Source organism: Atta cephalotes (assembly GCF_000143395.1).
Source record: "Atta cephalotes unplaced genomic scaffold scaffold00015, whole genome shotgun sequence".
Lineage (NCBI taxonomy): Eukaryota > Metazoa > Arthropoda > Insecta > Hymenoptera > Formicidae > Atta > Atta cephalotes.
Genome location: NW_012130079.1, coordinates 458,913 through 469,434, shown reverse-complemented (window position 1 = coordinate 469,434; position 10,522 = coordinate 458,913). Strand labels below are relative to the sequence as shown.

Below are 10,522 nucleotides of genomic sequence, written 5' to 3'. Positions count from 1 at the left end.
CTATTCCTTCTCCTCCTCCTCCTCCTCTTCCTCCTTCTCTTCTTCTTCTTCTCCTACCTCTGCTACTGTTACTCCCTCCTTATCATATACACTGTTACTCCCTCTCTCCCCCTGATCCCTGAAATCTAGAACAAGAACCGCGTGGTGAGGCGGCCCGGTACCAGTTATATCAACGAACTTGGTACCAACGGAGCTCTTTTCAAGACTTCGTAGCCCTCGTAGCATCATTTCACGATTTCTTTCTTGTGGTCACGAGAGAATTGAAAAAGTCGAGGAAAAGAAACAGTAATCGTGCTGGAAAATAACTTCTTCTAAAGACTACGGAACTTTAGATCGCAACCGAATACAATAAAGGAGTTCTTCTGCAGTTGCGATCGTGGAACTGTCGCAATATACAGTATATATAAATAGTAAGCGTATTTAAACAATAAATATATATAACAATTCGGCCGGCGAATGCGACTACGAAAAGTGTGATATTGAGGTGTGCTTCGAGATATCAAGACTCCTGGAAGTTCCAGAGAGAGTCGTTTCTTCTACAATTTTTGACATCATATGATGATACGTAGTAGCGATCGTGCGATGAACGAAGCGATGCTTCTGACAGCGTTGATTTTCCTGAGTGTTCTGTACGCCGCCGATGCTGACAATGTCATTTTCAAGAAATCGCATCAACGGATGCAGAAACTGTGCTCAAGAAAACTGAGCGATGCCCTGCAGGTCATGTGTAGGGATCGTGGTTACAACGAACCATTCTACAGTAACGAGGATGAGTCGAGAATTGATCCTGGTCCGGGACTCGTCGAGGAGTGCTGCTACCATCAGTGCACCTACGAACAAATGGAGCAATATTGCAAGCCTCTTCCTGCGGAGAAACGAATCGACTCGAGGGACGACGTTATGTGAGTGGATGTTAGTGCATTCTTTTATGTTCTTATTATTTGCCTCTCCCTCTTTTTTTTAAGTATAAAAAGGGGTAAAATTAGAAAGAGAGTGTTTTTCTCTAACTCTCCTTTTCTAATTTTATCCTTTTCTTATACTTACTTACATACTTACTAAATTATATTCTTAATTTCGTATATTTTACATGTCATTTTATTTTTTATATTGCCTTTTTTATTGTTTATATTGTTTTTGTGTTTATATTGTTTATATTGTTATTGTGTTTTATATACACTCCAAGCCAAAGATTTGAAATGACATTTTTGAGATTATTTACTCAACTATTCAATGTGTTTTTTTAACAATATAATTTTTTAGATTTAATAACAGTTATTAGATATAAAGAATTATTTATTAAAAAAAAACACATTGAATATGTGAATTAATAATCCTAAAAATGGCAATTTTAAATAGTTTTTGAAATTTTTTGGCTTGAAGTATGTCTTTCCTTTTCTTCTTTCTATTATTGTAATTATATATATTTATTATCAAATAATTATATTAGAATCTGCGAGAATTTTATTCGAATGCACGTTTATTCATAGGTTTCATTTAAATATACCGGATCTCTTTTAAACGCGCCAATAAATTAAAAAGAATCTTATTCGAAATTCTCAAACAGATACTCTGTCTCTCGTACATAAATATTAAAAAAAAGTCATGATCATATTACATAACTGGATTGATTTTGCGCGAATGCGGAAACAAGCACCAAAAATGTCTCATTTTGACATCTCGAAGTGTTACTAAAGATTCTGTTGCTTACTGATTCAATCTTAATTAAAAATATATATTACTTGTTTGATAAACTGATTTATTTCCGTTTATGATGGCGAGACGAATAAATTGCACATATAAATAGCCGATTGTTTTGTAACGCATAATGAATTATTATGTAATTATTTACCTATATTGACGCTGAATCATTTATTTTGCGTTGTCAGCTGATTAGTAGATGATCTGCATGGAGCATTTAGAGGGAGGGAGATTAATATGCACTCTCCAGAGTGCGTGAACCAGAATTCAAGAAAAAGAGAGACAGAGAGAACGCGCGCGAGAGAGAGAGAGAGAGAGAGAGAGAGAAAACAAAACTACGTTATCATTGTTTCCGTGATAATCTCTGCCTAAAGTTCATGGTTGTATATGATCTCAGGAGGGTTAGTCCGAAGTACTAGGACAATTCGCTCTTGTGCGTAACATTCTTTCCTCTTCCCTTCCTTCTCGCTGTTTTGCGACTCAATCCATTGAGTTTATCGAATTGTGCGACTTGTTTTTTTGTTGTTCACCTAAAATCGTAATCGAGTCTTCTTGCACAAGTGTTTATAGATTTTTTTTTTGTTCTGCGTTATGAACCTGCGTACTTGTCTCCCATATCAGACGACATGTTTATCATATTTTTAATGTCGACGAGAAGTGTGTTTGCTTGCTAATCCTCGATGTTCATTAAACTCGGATGTAAGGTCATCGATCTGTGATCGTAATTTCGCGAAAATTTAAAAGAAATATGTAATTGATATAATTACGAGTTGCATAGGAAACTGAAAGATAAATCCGAATATCAATTATTAATATAATATTGGATTTTCGTCGAGAATAACTTTTCCCGTCTTACGATTCGCTTACTTATGCATTTTTCTCTTTATATTTTCAGAGATCTGTCGTATTTAGCGAATCTACCTCATTCTACGACAAAAGATCTTCTGGAACAGCATTCACAAACGGAGATGGACTACGTCGGCGATGCGATAAAACGTAAGGTCGATGATTTGAAAAGGGGACGGCACAGGGGGAAAAGTGGTCGCAATAATGATGGTGAATGCAAGGGGAAGGCTGATGCGAAAAAGCGACACCGCGGCAGGCATTGTAGATGCCGGCGTCGGCGTCTGGAATGTCGCCGAGCTGGCAAGGTGCTTTCATGAAACGTCATTGCTTGCCTATTAACATCTAAAGATTCATCTACATCTATCGTAATGTCTGTCGTAAGCTCTTTATTATAATGCTCGTAATGTTCATTGAACGGTTTAGCTATCGTAAGCTCATTGACTCAACTTTAACTCTTATATAGGTTTTTTTATAATAAACCATTATCTAAACTTTAAGTCTCTACCAGGAAGAAATTGACCAATCATAATCGTATGTGAGAAAAATAATCGATTATAATTGGTCAATTTCTTACAGCTTAAAACTTAAAGGCTGCTTTCCTTTTAAGAAGCATAGGGCGCTACAAATACTTCGAAGCTTTTGATTGACCAATCGGAGGCAAAAATTTTATTATCCAATCAAAAAATGCTTCGAAGCATTTGTAACGCCGAAATGGATCGTAATCATGGTCAACACAAACGTCGTTCTATCTTTGTTATTCATCGTCAAAAAAGATAGAATGACGTTTATGTCGACTATATGTCTTCTAAAAGAAAAGCAGCTAAAGCAGCTAGGATGCTTGTAAGTAATGTGTAGAAAGCCTATAACAAGTACGTTTGTCTGGCGTTACGACAGCCAATAAGACGGCAATATTTTCGAAAAAAAATGAGTATTCTTTTATTTTTTAATAAATAATCACATAAAGTTACACGTAACTAACGTACCTGTTAGTTGTAATTTTCCACTCAAAAATATAACTGTAATAATAATATTACATGTTAGATTACAATTATTATATTATTGACAAGGGAATGTTCTCAAGTGTAAATCTCACAAACTGATTTGATACCAAATTTTACAGATTTGTTACTTGGGTAATCAGAAAGTGAATTATTTATAAGCTCTACCTTTGCAATATAAGCCAAAAAGAAATGAGATATATTTTTATTGGCTATTAGTCATGTTATTTTGTCAATTCTTGCTTTTTAGCAAATTGTAGTTTTTTTTACTTGTATTAATTATTTCAAAATTTGTAATTTACGTTGAAAATATATAGTAGAATAATCAATATGATGGATTTTTAAAACTTGCGGAATTGCAACGCTTGTAATAATAAGGCGCTTAACTCCGCCTATGCATGTTCGGGAATTTAAAACTTTGCTTCGAACCATTCAAAACTTTAGTAATTTAATAAAAAAAGATATCTATTTTTTTTATTTCCTCAATATTTGCTGTGATTTGCTTAGATTTTTATTTAATTTTTGTATTTTAATTTATTATTTAATTCTTCTTAATTTATCATAAATATTTTATCAGAGATTTTTTTTTACGTTCTAATATACATTGTGAGTGTCACTGAAAATCTATCTAATATGTATATATGACATGAACTATACATATTTAATATATAATCTCTTGAATAATGCATGTCTGCCAGATTTCCATCATTTTCATCAGTGTAAGTTACAAATTTTATAACGTTAATACAAAAGAATTATATTTTACTAGAAAGCAAGAATTGACAAAATAATATAATGGTCAATTTGACAATGGTCAATAAAAATTTAAAATATTTATTTTATATCACACAGGTAGAGCTTAGTAATAAATAGTGTAAATCATTTTTTGCTTATCAAAGTAACAAATTTGTAAAGTTTTGAAAGTGATATAACAGGAACATGTAATAGTTACGTTACTTACTGGATAGATGTATTATTAATGTTGCAGCACACAATAATTAATTTATTTCTTTCCATGATATAAAACATCTGTGAGCAAATGGTTAGTTGTTGTACGGCACAGGTCATAATACATTATAATTTTATGACAATGCTTACGATAGCTTTTTTTCTGACGATTAAAGTCTTACGATAGATATAGATAGATATAGATAGATGGACATGTTTTTACTTATAAATTCTGTCGCAATCATTCTCTTTCATGCTAACTGTGACCTAATGCTTGTTTGCTGTTAACATCCGCTAATTAACGCTATTAACATCCGCAACGCAATCTTTCGAATAATAATTATTCAGCATTTACCAAACTTAAATTTACTGCATTGAACATTTTTTATTATTATTATTAACATTATAGTTTATAATATTATTAACATTATAGTAATAAAAATGGAGATCTTAATCATAATATCTTATTATGCAATTAAGTCGTAAATATTACAAACTTTTCTCTCAGTGTACAAGCTAAAATGTTTTAGGATGTTCATCTAAAACTTATGTTTCATATATTATTTATTCTCTTCAATCGAAGAACGGCTGAAAAAAAAGATTTGAAGAAAAATTTCAAATCGAATTATCTTTATCTTAATACCGAATTTTTGTTATTTAAGATTTGTTTGTATATATATATATCTGAGGCGTTAATAATGTTTTAGAAGCTGTAAACATGCTTGATGTGATTATTAACATGCTTGATGTGTTTACGGTGCTGCGTACTGCTTTTACTATTGCTTATTACATTTTAGTTATTTTAAAATTAACTTTGTATCAAAGACATAGAGCATAGACTGCGCCATTCGTATATAAACAATACGTCAAGTGTGATTAACAAAAAGAACAAAAATAAGAGAAAGAGAGAGAGTAAAAACGATCAATTTCCTTCTTTTTCTAGCATATTGTGATTGATTGAATGGAAAGACATAGAGACTGGCTATTTTCACGTTCTATCTCTCTTATTTTTATTGACCAATTTTACATGGATGATTCAATCCATGCTCTATCTCTTTGGCATCCACAGACTTCTATATAAATTTATGTTTGCATCTAAAAATAATTATATAATAGATGGATGCTATCATATGTTTCTTTTTCCCATTTTGCATGACACGTTCGACTGTTTATTATCACGGTAAATTTGTAGTGCAGCTTCGCACAGCCATCAATTATCTTTGCACGTGCTGTCTTGTATAAATATAATTCTATAAACAATAATTTTAATTATAATTCTCAAACATTAAGGAAGTTTCAAATGATTATAAGCGCATATCTATTGTTGCAGGTTTTACGCAGCAACGCTAAACCTTTAGGCAACAAATTTGTAACACCATTGACAACTGACGAACCTACGTCATTCGAAACGATTTAGAGCGAAGTTATTTGATTCTCCAATATCAAACTTCAATTTGCTATTTTCTCTTGATCACATCATTTAAATAATTGATGGAGTTTGCACACGAATGAATGCTAGTAAAGAAGAAACTTGAGAAGGGATAAATCGAATCGAAAGAATGATTTTTGCGTGGATAGAGATATTATTTATAAGAAATTCAGCCTTACCACGCATATTATATATAGTGTTAATAGATGGTGTCGATATAGGAAGTGCAACGACGAAGTATCATCCATCAATTTTGATAAAGAAGAATTCGCGATTGAGGGAGCATAGAGGATCAATTGCTCGGCGGCGACATTGACGGGACAGATGCTGTTCCAGATATTATTATTTCATTGCTTTCCTTCACAATCAAGAACAATGTCGTTAAAGAAATGAGTTTCGATGACGACTCATGGGGAAATCACTGATTTGAATATCGAAAATGCAATTGTGATGAACTTAAATGCAATCCGAACAATCGGGTAGCGTAATAATTTCTAAAAAAAAAAAGAAAGACTTAAGTGATTTGAATACAAGTGTTTGCAGGCGCGAGAAGCAGTCCGTATCGGACATTTGTCGGTGATCTTAGTTTTATTGACAATTGATCTCATTAGTATTAAAAGCTCTGTTTTAAATTTAAAATTTAACTTAGAGTTTATCTTTGAAACACATCGACGAACGCGTACTTTACTAGTCCGTCGATGAACGGACGAAATTTACATGCGGAATTGTAGGTTGTAAAAAAAAAGTAGATTCTAAAGATTCGGAAGAGAGGTAGTTGTAGACACAGAAGTTTTATCACGCAACACATATTGAATAGCGTACAGTCTTTTTATTTGCCATTTAAAATTTTCTTTTTATTTGCCATTTAAAAGTTGACATCTGCGTTTATAATAGCGACCAATAAACATTTATACATACTGACTGATGTTTCATTTATTTCGTCGAATATCCTCCTACAAAAGTAAGAAATTGAGAAGTAAAATAATAAACTTGCAAAGTAAGATAATAAATATTTTATTGTACAGTTTTGGTAGTAAAGCACATTTAATTTATTGAATTTTCTTGGAAAAGTAAGAACATAAAGCGGTAATCCAAAGAAAAACTAACAAAACAAATATTATCTTTTAATAAAACTGTTTTTTAATTTATTTTTCATTCCATTTATAACATTTATATCAATTTGAGAAGGGGATATTTTATATTTTTTATCAAAGCTGTATTTATAACTTTTATATGTTTTATTTATTTTCTACTTGTTTTAAATTTAAAAGATATTAATTTAATAATTATAATTAATTTAATAATTATAATTTTTAATTCTTAATATGTGCCTAATGAGTATTTTTTATCCTATGACATACAGAGTGAATCATAATGTATGTCTCAATGTTTTATCATGAGAAATAAATATTTCACTCTTTCTTACGCTTTTTCTGTAGTCTTTAGCTGTAGTCGATAATTCATTTTCCATGATAAAACATTGAGACATTCATTCAAAATTCGTCCCATATATCACAATAAGATATTTTCATAAGGATATAATGATAAATAAAATAAGGCTGCATTAAATAAAATTTCATAAAGAGATGTGACTTAACTTATTGATCACTCTACTTAATTTATTGATCAGAAGAAAGAATTTTACGAATTGCTCAATCAAAGAATGCTTTGAATCATTTGCAGCATTAAGTGGATCCTTAGGTTGTATGATGAATCGCACATTTTTTACTTTACATTATTAGTTTCTAGTTATTTTTTATATTATTTAAAATTTTGTATAATAATGATATTTAAATGATGATATTTTTTTACAAGTAAGTAATTTTAAACAAATTTTGATAGTGCTGGCCATCAGTGATCACTAACAGCATCAATGAAAAGTAGGCATCGATCATCATGGCGATCAACGCGTTAAAACATCCGACTTCCAAGACAAGGTACGTGCGTCGTTTCCTTAAGACATTTGTCTACGTTTTGGCAGCATTTCGAGGCTGTTTCTAAGAAAATCTTCCAAGCTTCATCTTTCGAAGCTCTCGGTAATCTTTCGTAGATATTATTATATAATTCATCCAGTTCTTCAGCGTTTAAATTGAGATCGAGATCGTCATTATAGGCCTGCCGAATATTATATGCCAGTCTGATTTTTTTCTGTTGCCTTTATATCCAGATTTACCATTACCGTTTGATTAAACTTGCTATTTTTCTTTCTCGACTTAATTGATTGTTTACTAACATATTCCTACATTAACTTTCCGGAGCTGAAAGTTTATCGAATCCACTAAATTATAAATCTTTTTGTCAAATAAATTAATCTTTTTCATGTTATATCTGCAAATTTGGATTATTCTTATTAAAATATATTTAATATATTTATCTTTTTTAGATTTGGCTCTTCGAAATTAATTAATGCCTTTTAATTTTAATATTAATAAGTGAATTTTACAGACCTATCGTCAATAATCGTGTTACAGATTTTGACGTCAGCTCCGGAGAATTAACATTAATTATGTTAGTTATTATACGTCACACGATATTGTTAAAATTATTCAGCCTGATACTTTGCGTGTATTTGATACTATCTATTTATCTTGCTCTGTAGTGAGTCAGTCGAGAGAAGTCGAGACACTATATCGGAGGAATTTGCATACAGCGCAGTTGTAGTTGCACACACACATGTTAATCACACAGGTAGCGCAAAACGCATGACACGTTATGTTAAAACATTTTCATCGTTACACTATTTATTAAGTTATCGATTCATTTCATGTTATACATCTAAAAGCTCCTTTTTTAACAAAGAATTACAGCGAGATGAATCACATGATCGGGAAGCGTTTTAGTCCATAATTGTAAAGCGGCTTAATGGATTGCAATACTGATCTTGATGGATTGACTAGAGTCCACTTCTTAAATAACAGATTGGATCCCAGAGGCGAATGGCTTACCGGAGTGCGGAAGGATACGAAACTTCCGCCGAACGGATAAGGTGCCCAGAGATGATATCTTGGTCGAATAGGTCCCCTCGTTAGGCTCAAACTGGAATCATGAGATCCTATTCCGGATGCATACGCTCGAGCTTGGGAGGCGCCATTTATAGCTTTTGTGACAATTGGCAAGGCAATATTACTGACTTGTTCGAGTGTCAGATGCCTTTTCTGTGGAACGCCATGCGACGCCAAATTTTTCGACTTCGAATAATCTGAAGAAAAATGAAATTATACTCTCTAATATAGATAGAAAAGGAAAAAAGAACAAAAATTTCAAGTAAACCTTTTCTATAATATAATTAATAATGAATCCGATAGGATGCGCATTAAAGTTGTTATACAGAAACCGATATAAAAATTGTATTTAATATAAATAGAAAAATGGGTTAAATCATGAAATCCTTAATATATGTATTTTATTGTGCTGTTAAGTAAAATCTGTATTTTATAATCCGAGATATTTGCATATTACTTTTATTCAGATTAAATCAGTGTGCAAGTTATAGTAGGCACTAATCCTCATTAGTGCGTCCAATCGAGTTTGTTGTAAATTCTAAATAGCACTGTTTCAAAGGCTTATTGCGCTTAGAGGCAAATGAGTATCCCGCATCATTTTCTATTACACAAACAATCAATATCAATCTTCATTAAACCTAAATGAATCCTATACCATGGCTTTAATCAACACAAAAATCGATTGTACGAAAATCAATAACTTTTAAAAATATGTCAACTATTTTTACAAGAGGACTACCTAGTACAGCTTGAAACGGGGGCTTTGACTTCAGAGTTTTTTTTTTTAATTACTACTACATAAAAATGACGACAAATAACGTCAACATGTTACTTGGGTAATAATTTGATAAACACATCAGACTTTGTGGCAAAATATTTTTTGTGTGTGTCATTCTGTAATCTAGAGTTTGAATAATGACGCGTAAACATCTATTATCTTTATATACTTTACTAACAGATTTTTAAGCGTACAAAGTTTTTAACTGTAAAAGATCGTTAAAATCTTATTCGCTTACCAGATTCTTCCTGTCTCTTCGCTTCATACTTGTCAGTATCATATTTCTGTAAATCAAATTTTTCCAGGCCTCTCTTGGTTCTTTCAGTACCGAGTCTACATCTTTTCACGTGTACATCCATCACGACTGTCTTACATTGTTTACTGGCCCACGAGATCTCACATGTAATTCCCAATATTGCCAGAATAAGCACGATTCTACAAGTTCCAGATTGATGCAGATGCATCTTCTTTTACAATCGTTCGTTGCAACCTGTATAAAATCCAAACTGATTTGTCGCTCTTTTAAAAATGTTCTTATCCACAGCGTACGTGACAAAGACGTCAAAGATACATTCGTGCAGTCGTATCTGATTTGCTTTCATTCGTCCGTATTATGTGCGATGTTGCACGTACATAAGAATATTAATTATTATTGTATGAAATTATCAATGGAAGAGAGAGAGAGAGAGAGAGAGAGAGAGAGAGAGAGAGAGAGAGAGAGAGAGAAGAAGAAGAAGAAGAAGAAGTAGTAAAGTAAAGTAAAATAAAGTAAAGAAAGTAAGTAACGTAAGTACGTACGTAAGTAACGTAAGTTAAGTTAAGG

At 32.0% G+C, this 10,522-nt stretch overlaps 2 protein-coding genes across 2 annotated transcripts; one reads left to right on the top strand and one right to left on the bottom strand.

Annotated features, from left to right (window-relative positions):
* The first annotated feature begins 555 nt into the window (after window positions 1-555).
* On the top strand, window positions 556-5,907 carry LOC105617935 (insulin-like growth factor II). The gene is made up of 3 exons (XM_012199469.1): window positions 556-902; window positions 2,594-2,849; window positions 5,821-5,907. Exons 1-3 carry the CDS (start codon window positions 556-558, stop codon window positions 5,905-5,907), a joined length of 690 nt encoding a protein of 229 aa, XP_012054859.1.
* A 1,923-nt stretch (window positions 5,908-7,830) lies between these two features.
* LOC105618132 lies at window positions 7,831-10,163 on the bottom strand. The gene is made up of 3 exons (XM_012199674.1): window positions 9,938-10,163; window positions 8,865-9,118; window positions 7,831-8,034 (listed from the first exon to the last, which is right to left on the bottom strand). The coding sequence occupies exons 1-3, from the start codon at window positions 10,161-10,163 to the stop codon at window positions 7,831-7,833; spliced, it is 684 nt and encodes a 227-aa protein (XP_012055064.1).
* Window positions 10,164-10,522: the final 359 nt, after the last annotated feature.